This window comes from Schistocerca piceifrons, chromosome 11 (genome assembly GCF_021461385.2).
Source record: "Schistocerca piceifrons isolate TAMUIC-IGC-003096 chromosome 11, iqSchPice1.1, whole genome shotgun sequence".
Taxonomy (NCBI): domain Eukaryota; kingdom Metazoa; phylum Arthropoda; class Insecta; order Orthoptera; family Acrididae; genus Schistocerca; species Schistocerca piceifrons.
The window spans coordinates 19,565,008-19,588,969 of NC_060148.1; the positions used below are offsets into that span (position 1 = coordinate 19,565,008).

The 23,962-nt window shown below is 41.3% G+C and overlaps 1 protein-coding gene across 3 annotated transcripts in view; it reads left to right on the top strand.

Annotated features, from left to right (window-relative positions):
- Positions 1–23,962, top strand: part of LOC124720498 (neprilysin-2-like) — a 341,289-nt gene that overhangs the window by 289,101 nt on the left and 28,226 nt on the right. For 2 of the 3 annotated variants that reach the window (XM_047245857.1, XM_047245859.1), the window contains exon 11: positions 4,591–4,762. In XM_047245857.1, the coding sequence (XP_047101813.1) occupies positions 4,591–4,762 (172 nt within the window). Of the gene's footprint in view, positions 1–4,590; positions 4,763–15,045; positions 15,215–23,962 lie in introns of all 3 variants that reach the window. The other variant, XM_047245858.1, reaches the window with a different exon arrangement.

Consider the following 23,962-nt stretch of genomic DNA (forward strand, 5'->3'; position numbering starts at 1 on the left):
ATCACACCTAAGCCAGCCAACTACCAAGAGAGACAAATTCCAACAATCAGGAATATATAAACTTGAATGTCAAAGTTGTGATGCAGTATACATAGGCATGACATGCAGGAATTTTCAAACAAGATACAAAGAACATATCAGATGTTGGAAGTATGAAACAAACCATTCCACATTTGCAGAGCATTTAAAACACTACAACCATCATCCTACAAACATGGAACAAGAAATGAAAATAATGAGAATAAGCAACCATGACAAACATCTTATACAAATGCAAGAAAACTTCCACATCCAGAAAGCCATAGCAGAAAACAAACATGTGATAAATGAACAAACACACATCAGCACAGGCTCCCTTAATAAAGGAAATCATAACATAAAACAAAAAAAAAAAAAAAAAAAAAAAAAACCTCTTCCCCACACCATCTGGACACACACACACACACACATACACAGCAAAAAAAAACAAATATATATATATATATATATATATATATATAAACACCAAAATACACACACAGCACAAAAAAATATATATCACACCAAAAAACACACACACATACGCAAACACACACACACAAATGCATACACGAACAGACCACAGGTACTTCAATAGTTACACTCATAAGTTTGGCAATAACATTCGATCTTTAGCAAAAACATTTGACACTCGGCAACAGAAACCAAAACATTGCTTTAAAACAAGCGTTCAGTGCATAGTGTTGTGGAATGGGGGAAAAAACCGCAAATTGGCGTTCATAAGAGGAAGAACAACATCAAAAATGCAACAGGAGCGTAATATGTAGGAAATTGTCCACGCAACCTGTAAGTACAGTTCAAAACGTTACTACTTAATAGGAAATACCAACCACCAGAACTGTTTATTACCTATAGGCACAATGACAAAAATGTAAATAAAATAGCTAACATATGTACATATTCCAGGCCACTGATGATGCCTTGCAGAAAATAAAGGCGAAACGCGTATGGCACTAAAATTGTGTTTTATTCAGTTGCTGTCAGACGGTCCATAAGTGAAAATTATTAATATACCGTGATACATGGGTAGAGTTTATTTTAGTGATGGAACACTTATGAGCAAGTAATTTTTGTCAAATTTTCATTAATTTTCAATAGTTTCCATCATCAAACTAAACTGTATTTATGCAATAGGGCCAGTGGGAACTGCCATTTACAAATAATGACAAAAAATCTTTTAAAAACATTAAGATGGATCTTTAGGAATGTAAATATATTACACATGTTAACAGACATCATGACTGTAATTAATTTTCCATTATATTTTCGAATTATTCAAACCATCTTGTATCGGCTGTTACTGGTAACCATCCATTCCTGTACAAACAAAACTTTCAGTGATTGTTAACGTTAGTTATTTTTGTTCAGTCACAGTTATAAAATATATTATTGTAAAGATACTTTGGAGGATCCCAGTGTTCTTCCCATCTTTAGTATATGTGTAAAGTAAATAACAGTTAAGACATGATTGCTATGAATCTTCATGTGATACGCAATTTTGACAATACACACTGTAACTTTGCCATCCTTTCTTATAGTTTTGTGAGTTCTCCCAGAGTATTGTTAGTAAGCATTATTGTTGTTGTGGTCTTCAGTCCAAAGACTGGTTCGATGCAGCTCTCCCTGCTACTCTATCCTGTGCAAGCTTCTTCATCTCCCAGTACCTACTGCTGCCTACATCCTTCTGAATCTGCTTGCCTAATTTAATTCTTGGTCTCCCTTTACAATTTTTACCACCTGCAATTAAACCCATTATGACATTCCTGTTGATGCCTCAGTATGTATCCTATCAGCTGATCACACCTTTTAGTTAAGTTGTACCATAAATTTATTTTCTTCCCTATTAGATTCAGTACCTCTTCATTAGTTAGTGAGTCTACACAACTAATCACAGCATCCTTCTGCAACACCACATTTCAAAAGCCCTTTTGCTGTTTGTACCTGGGCTCTTCATCATTTGTGTTTCACTTTTGAACACTAACATTTACATCCGATGCTAACATATTTCTCTTTTCTAGAAATACTTTTTTTCGTTCGGGAAGTTCACATTTTATATCCTCTTTGTTACTGCCACTGTCTGTTACTTTCCTGTCCACATAATAAAATTCATCTTCTGCTTTTAGTATCTCCCCTCCTTACTTAACTGCCTCGGCCTCACCTGATTGGTGTATACCTCATTACCCTCTTTTAACTGTTGTAGGTGTTCATACAGGGCGAAAATTATTAAACTATATGAAATCAAATTGTCATAACTTCTGAACGGTTTGCATTAGGGCATTCAAACTGCACAGTTGGCCGCACGGAACAGTGGGAATTAGTAAGGTTCGGTTCGGTTCGGTTTAGCGACGAAGCCCACTTCGATTCGGATGGGTTCATCAGTAAGAAAAATTGCCACGTTTGGGGGACTGAGAATCCACATTTCATGGTCGAGAAGTCTCCTCACCCCCAATAGGTGACTGTGTGGTGTGCAGTGACCAGTCACAGAATAATTGGTGCATTATTCCTCGATGGCACAGTGCCTACTGAATGGTACATTAAGGTTTTGGAAGATTTCATCCCCATTATCGAAAGTGAATCTGATTTCGACAAGATGTGGTTTGTGCAAGACGGAGCAATCCCATCGAAGTAGGAGGGTGTTTGATGTCCTGGAGGAGTACTTTGGGGACCGGATTCTGGCTCAGGGGAATCCAGAAGCCACTGACACGGGTCTCGATTGGCTGCCATATTCTCGGGATGTGACACGTGTGACTTCTTTTCATGGGGCTATATTAAAGACGAGGTGTACAGCACTAACGCCAAAAACATTGCTGAGCTGAAAATAGCCATTGCGGAGGCCTCAGAGAGCACCGATAGTTCAACACTTCAGCGAGTGATGCAGAATTTTGTTACTCCTCTGCGCCACATCGTCGCCAATGACGGCAGGCATTTCGAAAGTGTCGTAACCTAAATCCGAAATCTGTAGCAATGTTTAGATGTCAAATAAAGTGTGTGCGTGCCGTAGTTTGTAACTAATTCACGTTTTTTTTTTCATATAGTTCAATAATTGTCGCCCTTTATTTTAACCTCAGTTGAAGACACTAACCAGTCCATTCAGCTGAACTTGAAAGACCTTTGCACTCTTGAGATAAAATTATAATTGTCATTGGTAAACATTAAAATTTGTGTTTCTTCTTCCTGATCTTTAATGGACTTTCCAGGTTTCTCCTTAGTTATGTTTAATGCTTGATAAATTTTGGGACTAAGTAACTGTGTAAGATATGCTACAACTCTCCTTTCTGAGCTGCTGTCACCATTTCATGTACTCCACCTCCTATAATGGTAGTCTGATTTCCATTCATTTTGACCCTGTATTTTATTTATGCTACTTTCGAAATTTCAAAGTGTCTATTACAGTTAATCTTGTCAGAATTTTTCCACAAGTTGATCTGATAGGATTGCATTTTCCTGGAGACACATTGAGTCTCAACTTTATCTTCAATAAAAACAGAAGCTGAGGTAATGATTTAAAATTTATGCCAAGACTGGGACTCGAAACCCAAACTCCTGCTTATGAGGCAGATTTGCTATCCATTACTCCACACCGGCATTGTCGCTAACACGGTTGCACCGATTACGTCCTCCCTAACACGGGCTTCAATTGACGCCTTCGTCCCACCTTCATTTTCCTCTTCTTCAGTCGTCAGTATAGCCGAGACTCCTATATTTCCTCAGCCTCGTAAGTAATGAGGAAATCTTGCCTGTACCTCAGGCACAGGTGATCTATTGACCTGATAGAATTACATTTTCCTGGAAATATAAATTTTATGATCCTTATTCTTCTGATCGAAGAGACAGTTGAGACTCAGTATATCTCCAGGAAATGCAGTTCTATCAGAGCAATAGATTACTTGCACCTGAGGTACAGGCACGATTTCCCCATTACGTACAAAGTCAGTGTGCTATTCTGGTATCAGAGAACCTCGACAATATTGACAATTTAAGAAGGGGAAAATCGAGATCGGCTGAGAGGAGAACTGAAGTTTGAGTCAGGGAGGGCATTTGGACAAGGTTAGTGCAGCTGTGTTAACCACAAAGTGAGAGTAGTGCAGTGAATAGCACATCTGCCTAGAAATCAGGAGAACTGGGTTCAAATCCCAGATTTGGCACAAATTTTAATTCATTACTTCAGCTTCTATATTTACCAAAGTTGTCCATAAGTCTACAAATTCCATATACCTAGGTTTGCCCATTCTTCTAAAAAAAAATCTGTGGGATCAGTATTGCGTCATATGTTCCCACATTTCTGCAAAATCAAAATTGATGTTTGCCCAGGCTAGCTTATATCAGTCATTCCATTCTCCTCGGTGGTTGCAGACATAATATTTACTGAAATCCAGCCTTCCTTTGAAGAGAGTTGCCACATGAGCAGTGAGCCAAAGTCATAGGCACCGACTGACAACGCAGGTAGTGACGTCGAATTATCACAGTGACTGCCAGTGAGTCACTGCACAGAGTTCACGCAGTTCGGTCCCTAATTCCCTGTTCTCAAGTGTGTGTTGGGTCATTGGGCAGCTGGACACAGACCCGGGACAGTTCCTGGAGAGCAACAACAACCTGACCCGCTTCCTGTACGACTTCTATTTCGGCCGCCTGCACCGTCCGGTCAACAAGTCGGACTGGACCACGCTCGGCGACTCGGCAATCGAGGTGAACGCCTTCTACGAATGGTCCGACAATGCGGCCGGTGAGTGACCGCCGTGGTGGTCTGAGTTTGTGTCTGTCTGTTTCTGTTTGTGACGTGTGTCTCGGCCACTCGCTGAAGCTTTCGCCACACTGCTGCCGACCTCCTAAAAACTATTACACTCCTTCTTCCTTCCCGTTGTTTCCTTTGGTGTAGCCCTGATGAAATCCTGACAACTTTCCCCAACTAAATCCTGACAACTTTGTGAACAAATTCCTGCTGCCTGGTACTGCCCACAATGGATATTGTCATCCCTCGTGAACTCGAGCCTCTTGAGGAGTTTGAAGATATTAAGTCACAAGAAAATGTGGATTTCAGTGCAGATGAGAAAGAACCGAGTAGTGTCAGACACAAAATTAGGTGCTGAACTCGAGTTCACCACTGCCTGAATAATTAGGAACAAAATAGTTATGAGTGGTAGAAATTAGAAACGGTAAGGTGACAGAAAGACTGGGATCAGTTCTGGAAAAGTGCGACGCACCTGTAAAGAAAGTTGCATGCCAGGCACTGATGCAACCAATTCTCAGATACTGTTGCGGCACGTGGACTCCTTAACGGGTTGGCGTGACAGAAGATGTGAAACTAATTCAGAGGTGCACTGCTAGGACTGTACCAGCTCGAGTTAGTGGTCACCGACAGTGATGATGGGTAACGTAAATGGTGAACCTAAGTAATCTGTAGACCTAAACAGTGAAAAAGGGGATTAGTAAAACACTACAATATTAAAGAAAAATGGCTGATCCTGGCTCCCACACATACGTCTCTCTCTCTCCATGTCAGTGGGAAAACCTACCTATGAGCTGATAAGAATACTGGTTGGAGGGTATGCTAGATACTAATGTATATATCGAGAATAGCTGTACATTCGCCCACTCGGTATCTCACTGCATACTTCATAAAAGTTCTGTCACATACGTTGTCAATCAGTCGAGGATCAGGAAATTATGTTTACACATTAATGAGAGAACTGTTGCGTAAATTGTGCTGTGAATATACACAGCGAAAGGTGGTCAAGTTTTGACATAGAAGTACCACCTGAAAGTGGAACTAAAAGTTTATGAATTCATTGTGCTCCAATAAAGAAGTAATTTCTTAATTTTTGCCTTCTGCTATGTATCATTACACAGTAACTCTGAACTGGCACAGGTTTCAGTTGCTGTACATATGAAAAACTTGTCAGAGAGTAGGGGAGGGACAAAGTTTCTTGAGTTTGTGGTGGAGTATGTAATTCAATACGTGTCTCAACCCATCACCTCAGTATCTGTATTCACAGGTAACAACACCTTCGTCTCTAGTCCTTTAAAGAGTCAATTTCGAATTTTTAAAACAGCTCCATTTTATGAAATGCTAGAATTCCGTGCATATCATTGTTCATGTCGTGATATTTTCTGAATGTTGTGGGAGGTATTTGGTAAGAATTGAGACCTGTTTCCCTTTCCAGTTCCTCAGCCCACAGTGTGACGGAAGGTTCCAGAATGTGCGCAGTGGAGCCGCTTTCTCTTTGGACGAGACGAGTAACGGTGTGCCGCTAGTGTCATGTAGTCGCTTGTGTGTCGCATTTCCACGCTGTCGTTGTCGCTGTTGTCTCGTCGTGTGTGATGTGTGCGGTTATCTTGTGTGTGCGTGGGTGTGTGTTTGTCCTGTTTGCCTCCCTGCAACTCTGATGTGGTTGAAGTACTGCCAAGTGGACAGTTTTCACGTGCTGTGTGCTGCTTATTAGATCGCAGGACTAGATTGCAGGTATGGTGACGGTTGCCGGTATTACGTAGTTCATTTGTGTAGTGGAGTGTATTTCACACAGTACAGTATTTCTAGCAGAGACATTCTGCAGAAACCGAGGGAGTAGTTGGGTAATGAGGGATCTAGCGTGTCATTGGCCCCCTTACATTTCAAAATAGAAACTCCCAGTACTTTAGAAACACTTTAATGTTTAAGAGAAAGTAGAGCATACTGTATTGTTTTTATCCTGAAACCCATGCTAGTCACCATATCAGTGAACGTAAGTGTGAATATGAAGTTCAATGAAAAGATTTCCCCTTGATCACAGTTTCATCACCCCCTTCAAATGCTCAAACTCCAGTCTCTCCGCCCACCTTCTTACCTGCCCCTACACAAATCCCTTACCAGCTCATCAAGTTCCCTCACCTCCAACTCTGATCTGCATTTTCTTGAAACTAGGCTCCAACAATCCTATTATTTTCCCCCTACCTCCAAACATTGCACCCAGATGTTATATTATCACCTAAATCGCGCAGTTACACTCACACTACATATCCTGTCTCAAAACAAATTCAACACATTCTCATTTCCAGACCATTAAATCCACCGTGTCTTTCCTCCAACTTGTTCCTTCATTGCACCTTCCCATGATGGATTCCCCCACAGATCTTATATCATTACACCGAAGCTCTCGATCAGATGGCACTGTAATGACCTGGCCTATTTCGAGTTTCTACACATCAGGGTGAGTGCACTCCGTGGCGTGCAGTGAGTCAGTGGTAGCATTCACAGATGTTTATTCAATCAGCCTTATGCAGCACTGGCCAGCACTGGCCAGCCTCAGAGCCACACTATGTGCACACAAATGCAGCTGATGACAGAATGTGCTAACGCCCTGATCTCGCCCAGTGATATCTGTTGTCCTGGGTCACAGTGGCCACTGGTGCCGCATCTGTGGGCTGTCAGCCGCAAAGGTGAGTGCAAGTACCCCATGTTCATGCTGTCCTCGTGTCATTAGCTTTGAAGCGTTAGCTGCCACTAGATATCCTGATGCCGAGGAGCAGTACCGCAGTTTCATCCCCCCACACCCCGAGGTAGACCAGAACAGAGGCCGAAGATGTCTAGATGGCTGGAGGCTGCAAGGACATGCCTCCCCCAGCTGGATCGTAGACAGTTTGCAGTCCGTCAGCCAAAGTCGCTCAGAGGGTGGAGGCTGGCCGGACCCCAGCTCCCTGCATCGGCAAAAGTCCCGCAACTGCCACAGCACAGGTACGGTGTGCCTCATGCTGGTACTCGATGAATTAATTAATAGCAGGTTGCCGACATATTTCCATCACCGAGGGCAGCTCGTGGTTTCTCTGAAACTCAAAAGCCTGTCATTCCCTCTGGCTCAAGATGCAGACAGAATGATTATTTATATCGTCATAGCTACACTTCTGACGTAGTCCTGCTGGAGGGAGGCTAGAAAGTTTTCTTCATTGTGCTTGTCCTGTTAGCTTTTCCTAGCTCACTCTGCTCCAAGCACAGTTTGGTAGGTCTGGTTAAATTTGGAATGAGATTTTTCACTCTGCAGCAGTGTGTGCACTGATATGAAACTTTCCTGGCAGATTATAACTGGGTCCCAGACCGAAACCCGAACTCGGGCCCTTTGCCTTTTGCGGGCAAGTGCTGTACCATCTGAGCTACCCGAGCATGGCTCACGCCGTCCTCACAGCTTCGATTCTGCCAGTACCTCGTCTCCCACCTTCCAAACTACACAGAAGCTCTCTTGTGAACCTTGCAGAACTAGCACTCGTGGAGGAAAGGATATTGCGGAGACATGGCTTAACCACAGCCTGGGGGATGTTTCCAGAATGAGATTTTCACTCTGCAGCGGAGTGTTTGCTGATATGAAACTTCCCTGGCAGATTAAAACTGTGTGCCGGACCGAGACTCAAACTTGGGCCCTTTGCCTTTTCTGGGCAAGTGCTGTACCATCTCAGATACCCGAGCATGACTCACAACCCGTCCTCACAATTTTACTTCCACCAGTACCTCGTCTCCTACCTTTCAGACTTGCCCGCAAAAGGCAAAGGTCCCAAGTTTGAGTCTCAGTCTGGCACACAGATTTAATTTGCAATGTATGAGTTTCTTGGTAAGGCACAAGTGCCTAAGTTACAAAACATTACCTCGCTCTTCCCTGTGCAACTTTGAACATGAGCTGGCAGGGTGTCAACCGAGGCCAGTATAGCCTCCAGCTGTTTATAGACACCAGCCAGTTCTCCTCGTGTCCACTCACAACAAGGACAGTCCCTAGCCATATCCTACTGTGTAAAAAGTTGACATAAGATCCCAAAAAACACAAACAAAGCAGCCAGGACTAACTTAGAAAGTACTGGCAGCCCCACAAAACAGACAGTGTCAGCTGTTCTACGCACTCGACCATCGACTGGTGTCGCGACTCCCGCCTGCCTGAAATGTCGACAGTACCATCTGGTGGCTTACTCTGTTAGCTCATCGGGCAGCTTGTCTCTACTGCCTGACTGTGCATAGTAATCAAACTTTAAAAAATTCACAATTTGCTAGCCAAACTTTTCCACAGCACAGTAGTACCTTCTGTCCTCACAGAACCATCCAGCCCTATCTCATCTCAGTTTTCCTCATTTTGAAGCTAGGCAGCTAAGGCATTATAATCCTGCCATCATCAATACAAACAGTCTACGCAGTAGTTTCTAAGGACTGACAAACATACATAACACAGACATTGCAGAAGAGGTATTATATCATACGTCCATTACTATATTGAGTAAAAGCAACTGTTTTGTACACAGCATGATTTTTGACATTTCTCATATATTAATGTAAAAGTACAAGTGGTGATTTGTTTAAGAATAAAAGTTGGCATTCTAACAATAAGTGAATGTATTGAAAGGAAAATTAAAGTCTGATCAGAAGGTAAAATTTCTGAACCACTTTAATTGGGAGTGTGACAGGGGGATAGACTCCCCCCATGTACCCTACAATTATGTTTGTAAAAAATCATTAGAGAATGGGAAAATGCATTACAGAGAGCTGGAATAAACAAATAAAACTAGGAATGAAACACAAAGTCGGATCACAATCAAATGCCTGAACTTTGTGGACGAGCTTGGCAGTCTTCGACAAGCAAATAGAATCAGCTATCACCCAAAGTCACTCCTCAGAGGGGTTAAAAGAAAGCAGGCCTACAAATCTCAACATCCAAAATAGAGTATGTCACAAATATCATATGTGTTCCTGGTTCATTGAAAACATACCAGGTGTCCTGGTATGAAATGAGCGTTAAGATACAAATGTGTCGATAGGGAACATTTGTTGTGAACAAGCCTTAATTTTTTTTTAGTTTGGTTGGTATGACATCTATCAAAGATATTTATTGTACATCAAGTCATGGAACGAACAACATCATATGTTTTCATCGTGTTAACAATGTCGAATTTTGTACCAGAAAGTGATGATTTGTGGAAAGCATTAATTTTTTGTTTTCATTTAAAAAAAGTGCTGCAGAGTCGCTCCGAATGCTTGTCGAGGCATATGGTGATCGTGCTCTATCAGAAGCAACATGCAAAAGATGGTTTCAATGGTTCAGAAATAATGATCTTGATGTAAGAAATGAAGAACGTGGAAGACCACCAAAAAAGTTTGAAGATGCCAAATTGCAAGCAATATTGGATGAAGATGATACTTTGAGTCAGAAGCAAATGGCAGCAATGCTAAATGTTGCACAACAAACAATATCTAACTGTTTGAAAGCTATAGGAAAGATCCAAATGTGTGGAAAATGGGTGCCACATGAATTGAATGAAAGACAGATGGAAAACCGAAAAACCATTTGTCAAATTTTGCTTCAAAGACATGACAGAAAATCAATTTTACATCGAATTGTTACTGGCGATGAAAAATGGATTTATTTTAAGAATCCTAAATGGGGAAAATCCTGGGTTAATCCGGGGCAACCATCAACATTGACTGCAAAACCAGATCGATTCGGCAAGAAGACAGTGCTCTGTGTTTGGTGGGATCAGAAAGGTGTGGTGTGTCACGAGCTTCTAAAATCCGGTGAAACTGTGAATAGTAATCACTACAGACAACAAATAATCAATTTGAACTATGCATTGATCGAAAAAAAGACCAGAATGGGCCAGAAGACATGGCAAAGTAACTTTTTTACACGACAATCCACCTGCACACGTAGCAAAACTGGTTCAGCATACAATCAAAACACTTGGCTGGGAGCTGCTACCCCACCCGCCGTATTCACCAGACTTGGCCCCTTCTGACTACCATTCGTTTTCATCAATGGGACACGCATTGGCTGAGGAACACTTCGATTCCTACGAAGAAGTCGAAAATTGGGTGTCTGATTGGTTTGCTTCAAAAGACGAACATTTATATTGGCATGGTGTCCACAAATTGCCAGAAAGATGGTCAAAATGTATAGAAAACAAAAGTCAGTACTTTGAATAAAATGTTTTTACTTTTCAATTCAAAATTAGTGTTTCATTTTCACAAAAAGATGTTCATTTCATACTGGTACATCTGGTATTTTGGAAAAATTAAAAAAGCTCCAATATTTAGATACCTGGGAGAAGTCATTCAAACCAATGGAGTGAACAAAGGAGCAAACAACTCTCAGAAAATGAGAAGGCATATCAGCTCCCCAAGGAGTCTACCATAAAAAATAAATCTTCATTACTGCGAAAATTAGGCACCGTGAAACAGTTGTAAAACCAGCCGAATGCACTGCCACACTTAAAGGAAGATATATTTTGGGGGGGATTCTTTGCAGAACTCTGGAACCCAACAGAAATGAAAATGGCAACTACAGAGAATTCTACAAAAAAGGTTCCAAAAGTCTCAGACACAATCAACAGAAGGTGGGCCAGTTTCTTTGAAAAGAATGGAGCCCAATAGATTAATGAAAAGAATCTTCCAATATTTCAATAACAAAAAATCAGTGAGTCAGAGATAAAAATACTCAGGAGAGATGAACACAGCTGATGAAGACATTCAAAACAGAGAGAAATTCAGAAACAAAATAAAAAACTTCAACAGTTTTCAAGAAAAAAAGGAACAGAAACAACAGCAGAGTGAGAGAATGAAAAAGTAGAGAGAAGATATAAAGGAGAACCTAATTTTAAAAAATATCTCCTTTATGTGCTCCATTGTTGGCCATATTTGATGCAAGAAGAAGAAGGATAAACTCTGTGTATTTCGAGTGACTGTATTATTTTTGAAAGTCTCATTGTTGGTAGACAACACTTCATTTGCGCATTTTGGGTGCATGTACTTTAGGGCACTCACTGTAAATTTAATGACTGATATACCCTGTATAGCCGATAGTTCAGCATTAAACATGCTCTGACCAATAACCTTAAAAGAAAGAGCTCCTTAGCAAATTTTGAGAAACCACCAAAGGGCAGCCACAAGAGATACCACTCTGTAATATATCGAGGATTGTTTCCTGTTTGAAAATCTGTTACTCACAATTAGTCGGTAACCGTACCGTGCAATGTTTCTGTTACATTTCATGTAAAAGTGGTGGTGGGCTGGCGGGAAAACCATACGAGAATGATAACTGGCAATTACAACTCTTGCTGAACCCTTAGTAAGGACAGAAGGTGTTGTGTTTTGTTCTACGTGGCATGTGAATGTGGCATATTCCTTTCACAAGGGCAGATGTATGTCTGGTCAGTAGCCATAATAGTGTAATTCGTACATTTCCCCAGCTTTAGAAATTTATCTGGGGCTCTCCCCTCCCAAATGGAGATCAAAATATTCAGATATTCTCTACCCAAAATGGAGTTTCATCATAGCAGCATGTTACACTGACAGAGAACAACAGGTATGAATTGTCCAATGTCTTCACCATCTGCCTGTCAGTCGTTCATAATAGACTTTCTTTTTGACATTTAAACCACCACTGGGGAAAAAAATAAGGTTCTTAAATAAAGGGTGTCTTCTGAGGATAATGTATCCGACCTAAAACGTATTTGGAGCATCAAGAAAACAATGGAAATAGTAGTAGTTTTGCGAAGGCAGACCTCCAGTGGCTGCTTTTAATGAGTGGACATAAGTACATTTTTCTGACTCTTTTGGATCTTATTATCAGTCCAGATACTAAATGAGAGTGTCTGCAATCAGAATGCAAAAATGATAAGGCTTGGCAGTTCTGGTATTTCACAACCTCAGAGTAAGGCCGTGTCATCACGGCTGGCCACCAGCATACCTCACCGTACAATTGAAATGCCAGCTGTTTTGTATGCATCTGCCAATTTGGCTGCTAAGACATTATACGTGATGCCACCTGCTGGAGTTTGCCTGCATGGCCCATAAGATTAACATTAACAACTCCTGGCTCTGGCCACAAATCGCTGCAACTTTCCCGGTCTGTCAATCTAACCGCCACTGCTCAAAGTCTAGTGATGTGCTCTTCGGGATGATTTTTGAAAATCCCATTCCAGTCTTCCCGTAACGTCGAATCCCCCGCTTGGTGCTGCTCCTGACTGCAGTTTTGACCTTTCCTGCTGAGCTGACAAGAGGATAACTGAACCCGACATACAGGGAAGTAGCCACCGTATTACAGGTAAGTGTTTTGTGTGCCGTGCTGAAAGGCTACGGGACTCGCACGACCGGTGTCAGTTGCACCCGCCGAAATGTGTTAGTCTCGTAACCCCTAAGTTCTGACTGTTAAAACCGTACGCTCTCAAAAGTGTACACAGCACCACAATCTGAGACAAAAGCAGGTCAAACTGTTCAGTCGAGACACTCGTCGATTTGTAAATTTCATATTAAAACCCAACTATAGGAAATCCAGGATGGAATGTAACAATACCAGAGAACCTTATAGTGGAGATGCTGAGTCACGATAGGCACAGTAAAAAGATTCACACAATCATAGCTTTCGGCCATTAAGGCCTTTGTCAGCAGGAGACACACATGCGCACACACACACATACACACACACACATAAACGCAATTTGCACACACGTCTGCAGTCTCAGAGAGCTGAGACCACACTGCGAACAGCAGCACCAGTGCATGACGGGAGTGGCGACTGGGTAGGAATAAGGAGAAAGCTGGGGTGGGGAGGGGGAGGGATAGTATGGGGGGGAGTGGCAGACAGTGGGCAGGACAGAAGGTGTGGAGGGGGGAGGGGCTAAGTAGCGGAAAAGAGAGAAATAAAAATAAATAAAATTAAAAGACTGGGTGTGGCGGTGAAATGACAGCTGTGTAGTGCTGGAATGGGAACAGGGAGGGGTCCGGATGGGTGAGGACAGTGACTAACGAAGGTCGAGGCCAGGAGGGTTACGGGAATGTAGGATGTATTGCAGGGAAAGTTCCCACCTGCGCAATTCAGAAAAGCTGGTGTCGGTGGGAAGGATCCGTATGGCACAGGCTGTGAAGCAGTCACAGAGATGAGGGGTATCATGTTTGGCAGCGTGTTCAGCAACAGGGTGGTCGACTGGTTTCTCGGCCGCAGTTTGTCGGTGGCCGTTCGTGCGGACAGACAGCTTGCCGGTTGTCGTGCCTACATAGAATGCAGGACAGAGGTTGCAGCTTAGCTTGTAAATCACATGACTGGTTTCACAGTCCTGCCTTTGCTGGGATAGGTGATGTTAGTGACTGGACTGGAGTAGGTGGTGGTAGGAGGATGTGTGGGACAGGTCTCGCATCTAGGTCATATTACAGGGATATGAGCCATGAGGTAAGGGATTGGGAGCAGGGGTCGTGTAAGGACGGACGAGTATATTGTATAGGTTTGGTGTACGACGGAATACCAGTGTAGGAGGGGTGGGAAGGATAGTGGGTAGGACATTTCTCATCTCGGGGCACGACGAGAGGTAATCGAAACCCTGGCGGAGAATGTAATTCAGTTGCTCCGGTCCCGGACGGTACTGAGTTACGAGGGGATCCTCTGTGGCCAGACTGTGGGACTTCGGGAGATGGTGAGAGACTGGAAAGGTAAGGCATGGGAGATTTGTTTTTGTACAAGGATGGGAATCTTTTTATTGTGCCTATTACGACTCAGCATCTCCCCTATATGGTGAGTAGCAACTTTCCTTCTCTGGTATTGTTTCATTTTAAAACCCGTCACGATTTCCCTACATTTTGTAGAAAAAGATTACATTGGACATTCTGGTGAAGTATCAGATTATGTGTTTGCTATGTCAGAACCTACTCTGCCACAAGAGAAATCACTGCCGGGTTCAACTGTGGCCGAATAGAATCCTCCCGCACTGTACACAGAAGATCTCCTGTACGGTTCCCAACAATTGGGTGTCTGGCCATTAAGGCTTCCCTAGACACTCTACAAAACTATAATGAAGCCTCAGTTCAGTGCCTCTGTGCTATCAGAACTCCACTTTCTGACAGTGGGAAACCTGGAGAGACCGAGCACAGGAATCCCACCCCGTACGTAAGAGCATTTGCTGTAGGATTGTCAGCCACCGGGCAGTCCCGTAGTCTTCTCTCGAGCACCGCATGTGCTTCTCACCTCGTAAGCTAGTGTTCTGCCACATGTTTTGCCCACGAGTGTACCCTTGTAGCTGGACGTCAGCCCGACCCTCTACCTGGAGAGCGTGCTCAACCTGACCAAATTCGGCACCAACTACTCCTTCAGCCGGCTGCGGCAGCCCGTCAACAAGACCGAGTGGATCACCCACGGCCGTCCCGCCATTGTCAACGCCTTCTACAGCTCCATCGAGAACTCCATACGTGAGTACTCTGCGCCGCAACTGTCAGCAGAACCCGAGGAACGGTGTCTGCGGCATACGAGTGTTGAGAGATCCGGAGGGTAACTTTTTGTGCATCAGAGTGTTCACAATTCTGAGATTCATTTTCTATTACTGCTGAGGAACTGTTTGGCATTATATCAAAGCTGCTTTTTTTTACATATATTTCATTTTGTACTGAAGTGGTGACCAGGAAGGGGGTTTTTTTTCCCAGCTAAATCCCAGCAACCAAGGTGTGTGTGTGTGTGTGTGTGTGTGTGTGTGTGTGTGTGTGTGGGAGAGGGGGGGGGGGGAAGGGAGGGGGCGTGCGTGTGTGCTTTGCTGCCAGGAGACAAGAGATACCCATAGCTCCTTTAGAGGTGGGTTACATTTAAAAATAATTAAAAACTAAACGTACCACTATAACTCAGTTTTGGGTTGATTTGTGCCAGTCTCAGTGACACTTAACCACTATGAATCAGAGTGGCAGTACGATGGGGGTGACTTGTTAAACACGAATCTGGATTGCCCGGAGTAATTCCATCCAAAATTGGCACACACACGGCTTGTTATCTGAAATGTAAAATACTACTGGGATAAGGTTATCTAAGCACCTTTGGGTGGTAATGGGAAGGGGTTCTCACGAAAACCTAATCGAAAATGACTGATGCTCATATCAAACCGTAGCTTTTGGAAGTGTTTGAAACATTAGTGACAGTGACAATGACATTTCACCCACGTAACTGTCAGAAGGTACTGTGATTGAAGATCCAGGGAATATAAAAGATCTCTGGAGGGAACATTTTAAGAAACTGTCAAACACTGAGGAGCAGGTACACGAGGAAACAACAAATAATGGAAAAATTGATAGAAGTTGGGAAGCGGAATTAGGAGAATTTATGCGGGAAGAAATGGAAATAACTGTGAAGAAGATGAATGGGGGGAAAGCCCCAGGACCTGATGAAGTATCAGTGGATGTGATAAGAGCAACAGGTCCAGTGGGAATGCAGTGGCTGTATGGAGTACTATCAAGTCTGTGGAGAAACAGTACAGTACCTGATGATTGGAGAAGAGGAGACATTGTTCCCATCTTCAAAAAAGGCAATAAAAGATTTTGTACAAACTACAGAGAAATAACCCTTATGAGTCATACAGTCAAGATTTTTGAAAGAATTTTACTAAATTGAATAAGTAAAAAGATACACAAGGAGCTGAGTGAAGAACAATATGGGTTTAGGAAAGGAAGAAGCACGATCGACCTGATATTTTTTGTCCGTCAACTGATGGAAAAAAGTTGGGAATATAACAAAAGGGTGGTAATGGTTTTTATAGATATAGAAAAGTCATATGACTCAGTTAACAGGGAAAGACTGTGGGAAGAAACGAAGAAGATAGATATAGAAGACGGATACATTAATGTAATAAAGAGAATGTACGGAGGACACAATTGTAGAAATAGAACACCATGGGGAGCTCTGAATACTTCGAAATAAGAGAAGGGCTTAAACTTTTTAATGTTGTGGTGGAGGGAATGAATAGGGCAGTTAAAGATCTAGTAAAAGAAAAAGACAAAAAGACGATTTTTGCAGATGATATGATAATATGGGGCGATAAAGAGGTACATGTACAGTTACAGCTTGATGTGTGGAAGGAAATAATGAAAAGGTATGGATTAAAAATAAATAAAGATAAGAGTTAAGTAATGGTATTTGGAAGAGACCACTTATTTAGCGAGTGAAATATCTAGTGATGGAAGAATCACAAACGAAATTAATAGGAGGTTACAGAAAGGAGACAATTTCTACCAAACATGAAAACACCTGATTTGGAATAAGGAAGTTTCAGAAAAAGCAAAACTCCTTATGTATAAGAGTTATTACTTCCCTGTTGTTACCTATGGAGGAGAAACATGGACAATGACAGAAAGGGTCTGGAGCAGACTGCTAGCAGGGGAAATGAAATTTCTCAGAGCAGTTAAGAGGAAAACAAGAATGGACAGAGTAAGGAATGTAGATGTTAGAAAGGACCTTAAACAAGAAAGTATGAGAGAAGAAATCGAAAAAAAGAGATTAAGATAGTATGGACATGTTAAGAGGATGTGTGGGCAGACACTTCTCAAAATTATGGAAGAACTAAAGATGGATGGAAAAAGACCTAGAGGACACCTAAGAACACGGTGGAAAATGGAAGTGAGAATATCTGTGGAAAGGAGAGGTGTGACCTGGCAGCAGGTGGAGGAAGAAAAGTGGTGGGGGGACCGAGCCAAATGGAGAGGACTCCTCAGCACCCAGATCTGGCAGTAGCTGAGTGGGATTCAGATACAGAATAGACTGTCAGAAGGGGGGAAAGGGAGTGATATGTAAAAATAATCTAAGATAATTAACAATTTTCAGATTCATTAGATTTTTTTGGAGTGAGATCCAGTGACATTTCTTCCCTAGAGACAGACTTCATTCTTCTTTGTTTTTAAAATAGTCTTGTGTTTAAAATAGTACTGGAGTAAGTAGCAATCTTTAAAATTCGTCTGCCTTCTTCCTATCCCAAAGTTGTTGTATATTGACTTCTCTATCTTCTCCTTCAGCTTGTGCACAACCTTTTGAGTCACCCTGGGTGCAGAATAGAGTCCTGCATGACCGAGTAAGCGAGCACAAAATACGAGATGCGGCGAGCACACCCTAACTGGATAGGCTGCCCGCACTAGTTCTAGTGACCGAGCATAGAAGCCGTGACCGAATACGTAGCACGCAACTTCAAACACATTACATGTGTCATTATCCGTGTGAGACTGCAGCCAGTACGGGCTTCTCGCTTGTGGTGTGTCTCTCTCCCTGTTATCATGCAACGCGAGGAAGCCAGTGCAGTAAGACGTAAGATTGAAATCAATGTTTACACATTGAAGAGACGGGAAGGTCTAAAAAGCCAAGTACGGAGAATATTTTTGGTGGTTGTAGACGAAAACAGTGCGTCTACTGGATACGTATCGTGCATAAACTGCTCCACATTATTGTGTTTCCAATTGGGAACCACTCTTTTAAAGAAACACAGTTGCAAGAAACCTCACAAAGGTACAGCTCCTTCAGAAATACCGGCAGTAATAAAAAATAGTATTACAGCAAAGTGTGTTGCAATGTGTGCTAAAGATATGAGACCTTTTAATGCTGTTTGCGGTGAAGGTTTCAGAGAACTAGGCCAAGAATTAATAGCTCTAGGTGCGCATTATGGAAAAGTTAACATGGCAGATGTCATGCCACATCCCTCTACTATAAGCAGACATGTCAAAGAACAAGCTGATGCAATACGAAACAGTATAATGCCTTCTGTTATTGCAGAAGTTATTAATAAAACATGTGCTGCAACAGTTGATATGTGGACTGATTCGCATAATCAGGTGCACTATTTGACGCTTACATCTCATTACATTAACACGGATTGGTCTCTTGTGATCATAGTTTTATTTACAACAGAATTCCCGGACGTTAGGAAGACGGGAGTAAATATTAAAAAAGAAAGTGCTCTATGAATTTAGCTGTGTAACGAACCCGTTCTTGGAAACGTTACTTTTGTATTAAAAGAAAGAGAGAGAGAGAGAGAGGCGTTGGATTTGTACAGTAAAGTACAGTGCAGCGAGCCGGGGCGAGGCGAGGTGAGACGTCAGTGGTGACCGGTCATGCTCGGTTATCCGCGTGTCCGGAATCCGGACATCGGACATGGGGCGAGTACGTGACCGAGCCGAGTCGTGTGGGGCCGGACACGAGCTGCTCGGTCCCCCCGTCAACAGGCGAGCCGTGACCGGTCAAACATGGAGCGTTGCAGCACTCTAGTGCAGAACAGTCAGAAACAGTTGGAAAAGCTTGTAAGGGTGTTGCAAGGTAGCTTGTGCTTGGAAATAATTGTTAAGAATTGAATTTGATATGTTTAATTAGCACTGAAGTTAGCATATCAGGCTGTTGCAGGCACAGTTTCAATTGGCCCACCAGATACAATTCATGTGAGTTGTTCTCCTAGCGTAGATGACAGCACATGAGACTGCTCAGCCTTTGGCTCGGGTTTGGTCTTACTACTGTCCCGTGTCCAGTTTTTGCATCTCTCTCTTCTTCGGTTTTAGGAAACCAAACCAAGAACACGTCTGGTGACCCCGTCTCTGGTGGGTTGCTTGAATTTGCATGCATGACAACCTGATTGACTAACTTCAGTTCTAATTAACTTGGACACGGTGCAATGTATATAGTGTTTATAAATGAATATCGGGGTTTTGAAGCTTTATAAATTTTATTACCTTAAAATTACAGTTATAAGTGATATGTCAATTGAAAGAACAACTCAAACAGTTTTACCAAGAACCTTATAAATGTTCAGTTTGTGCACTGGCGTAGCGAAGTATGCGATTGGTTGAACTTCACTGTACACGAGCACTGCATAAGCCACAAGGGGCTCAATGACAGGGCTTGCTTTGCGTGGCCTCCACGTTCACCCGACCTAATGCCATGCGATTGTTTCCTTTGGGACTTCATCAAGGATCTTGTGTACGTGCCTCCGCTACCAGCAGACCTCCCTGAATTAAGAAACCGGATTGAAGCAGCTGTTGCTACAATCACTGAAGACACACTTATCAACGTTGGGAAAGAACTCGGCTATAGACTTGATGTGTGTGCCGTGTGACAAATGGTGCTCACATTGAACATTTATAAGATTCTTGGTAAAACTGTTTGAGTTGCTCTTTCATTTGACATATCATTTATAACTAAGTTAAAAACCCGATATTCATTTATAAACACCCTGTATTAAATTTTTTTTGTAGCAATTATTCCTCAGTACGACCTACTCTATAATAGCCTTACAAGCTTTCCGTACAATTTCTCACCACCCTCTAGATGTCTGTTGACAAGTTGGCAACATATCCATAAATAAAACAGGTGACACAATGAAAACGTCTCAGGTTGTCAGAATGAAGTGCTTTTCTGTCAGTTATGTGCAAATAAATACGCCAACAGTAAAAGTTTTAGGTTGTACAAGTGCACGGAGCATAAAGTCAGAACAGAGATGAGCCATTTTAACAGGAACATGCTAAAAACACTTAAAAGTGCCATGTAAATGTGTATTTGCTCATATGCTCAGACTAAGAAAAAACTAAAAGGTTCACCAAGACTTGAAAAGTGAAAAATAACTCTTTAAGTAAAATTATACACCAAAATCAAATCACCATCTATACTGTATCATATAATAATAATAACAACAACAACAATAACAATCAGAAAGCTTTGCAAAGATACTTTTTGAATGCATAGACAAACTACTTTGGTAAAAATGTACATTCATACATAGAATACAGATGTTACACGAACTTTGAGTAATAGCCTTCATATAAAGCATGCTGTCAAACCTTCACATATTCAATACATATATTGCTTAATGGCATATCTATGTGCAGAAAAATTTCAAATTTTTTATTCTGTAGGGATATTTAGGAGTTCGACAAACCACTGAAGATCCCCCTCTTGGAAGTCTAATACTATTCAATAGAAAAAAATCTCTCTCATGCTACTGCTGGCGACTCTGTATTTACATATAATAATCTGGAAACATTGTATCTGGTCAAGGTGAAAGAAGCAGCATTTGGTAAACTAAATTTTGAGAATTATTTTCCATGTTTTTATTTTGTTTATTTCCAAAGAGCTTACATTTGTTGACTGCATTATGTTGCTTGCCTGAATTAGTCTGTTAGTAGATTTAGATGCATGTATGTTCTGTTTGTTGAGCTTTTCGTGCATGCAGAGTAGTTGCTTTACATTAGAATTGCAAAATGTTATTACTTATTGAAGTATGACTGGGCACAATATTGGTTAAGTAATATTATAGGACAGTAACTGAACATGCTTTTGGGTCACAATTTAAGTAAATATTAAAAAACATTGTACTTCACATTTAATTTAATATTTACATCAAAAAACATAATTTCAGTTTTATGTTTAATTAACCAGTGACTCTTAAATTTATTCTTTATTATTTCTTATTGATTAATGCTGCAAATGATACGTGACAGAAATGATCAGTTCAACTTTTGAATTTGTTAAATCTGGTAGTATCCATTCATTTACTGCAAAATTTCTCTCAAGATTAGTCTCTAGACTATATGGAACAGTTCAGTTGAGATCTAGTGCGAGAAGCAATATTTTCATCATACATATGTTTCATATGAAACATAAATGAACCATAGAGAAACGACTGCTGAGATTATTGTGAACATTTGCTAAAGTGTAAAGTGCAAAAAAATATAACTTCTATTAAGCTAGGAAGTTTGATACTGGGAGAATGGGGAATTTCTATTGATATTTATTTTTTTGGGAATGCAAGTAATGGGTAGCCTTAGTCAGTAGACAAACAAAAGGGAAGAAAATATGATTTGTGTGTAATAATAAGAAGAAGAAGAATAGTAAGAATAAAACAAAATCAGGCAAATATAGCATATCTGGGAATCTTCCCATATGGAGAATGTCCAGTTACCATAGGTGTGTCCCATAACAGGGACTGGATGTAGCCCGCTGTAATAATTACTGCTCAGCAGAGGTTGACATTTGTGATCAAGAATGCACAATTGAGCTTATGATAGATTGACTAAAGATGAATTAAACAATTTCAGGCATTTAAACATTTTTTAAAATTACTCTACCCATTTACCAGCACTTTTCAGCTCACATTCGAAACTACGACTATTCCTTTATCATAGTCAGCAAGCCACTTGACATCCATTGCACACTCCAGCAGACTTCTCCACACAATCCAGTCTGCAGCTATATGCACCCCTCTACTCCAGCATGTGTTGTGACATCACATGTCCATCTCCCTCTATCATCAGGTCATTCATTTTTCCTGTCTTCCCCCAGCTCTGTGTAGGGAGTCACTCGCTCACACGCACGTGCGCATACACCCCCCCCCCCCCCCCCCCCCACACACACACACACACGTTTATTGGTCCAAGCTCAAAAATAGATGTAAAAAATCAATAATAATAATAATAATATTGAATGAACACATCATCAGAAAGCAAATTATACAAATTAACAATTAAGCCAATGCACAGACACAAAAAATGTCACAACTAATAATTCTGGGAAGCAGAACAAATGGAGCCAAGATAAACTGTGTGGATTTTGCAGACTATTTTGCAATACTTTCATGAAATGTGACAGATGCAGTTACTCGTACCAATTTTCTGGATAAATGGTGAATAGAATTGGTCTCAAAATTTCAACAGAAAAAAGCAAAGTTCATAAAACACAAAAAATGCAGCAAAATACAAGAAAAACCAACAGTTAAAATATAGAGGATTAGTGAATTTAAATATCTTGGAAAATCTATACAATAGAATGGACACAAAAATTGCAGTTACTGTTAGAGCTAGTAAAATGGAAAGAACATATGGGCAGATGATTGCTACAACAAGAAATGCATGTCTAGAAAAGCAAAACTAAAACAATATAGCACAGTGGTAAAACTGGATTGTTCATATACATGCGAGTGTTCAATCATGAACTATAAGCTGGGCAGGATAGAGGTACTTGAAAGCTGAATTATTACAAAAATAATGGGTGCAATACAAACTACAGATGGATGGAAAATGAGAAGTAACCAGGAGATCTATAAAATTATAGAGAAAAATGGCAAGGTGAAGATTAAGCTTCTTTGGACACCTCTATCAAATGAATCAGAACAATTATTCTTCTATGTCTGGAAAAATAAGTGAACAGTGGTGTTCCGAAAGGATAGGGTAAACACACTTTGTGGTGACATGTTTGTTGCTGTTAGAAGCTGTTTATCTTGTCGTGAAATTGAAGTAGATAGTTCCTGTGAGTTAGTATGGGCAGAGGTCATTGTTGGCAACTCGAATAAAATAATAATTGGATCCTTTCACTGACCTCCCAATTCAGATGATACAGTTGCGAAAAGGTTCAAAGAAAACTCGAGTTTGATTTCAAACACGTACCCGACTTGTACAATTATAGTTTGTGGTGACTTTAGTTTACCCTCGATATGTTGGTGAAAATACATGTTTAATTCCAGAAAAATACAAGAGAAGGAAAGTTGCTACCTGCCATATAGCGGAGATGCCAAGTCGCGATAGGCACAATAAAAAGATTCACACTATCATAGCTTTCGACCATTAAGGCCTTTGTCAGCAGTAGACACACATGCACACACGCACACACACACAGACACTCACACAAGTGCAACTTGCACACACGTCTGCAGTCTCAGACAGGTGTGCAAGTTGCGCTTGTTCAGTTTGCAAAGTGGAAGCATATAGCTGGAGACTGGAACCTGGGGAAGAAGACTTTATCTCAATGTAGACAAGTGTAATGTGCTGCGAATACATAGAAAGAAAGATCCCTTATCATTTAGCTACAATATAGCAGGTCAGCAAGTGGAAGCAGTTAATTCCATAAATTATCTGGGAGTACGCATTAGGAGTGATTTTAAATGGAATGATCATATAAAGTCGATCATCGGTAAAGCAGATGCCAGACTGAGATTCATTCGAAGAATCCTAAGGAAATGCAATCCGAAAACAAAAGAAGTAGGTTACAGTACGCTTGTTCGCCCACAGCTTGAATACTGCTCAGCAGTGTGGGATCCGTACCAGATAGGGTCGATAGAAGAGATAGAGAAGATCCAACAGAGAGCAGCACGCTTCATTACAGGAGCATTTAGTAATCGCGAAAGCGCTACGGAGATGATAGATAAACTCCAGTGGATG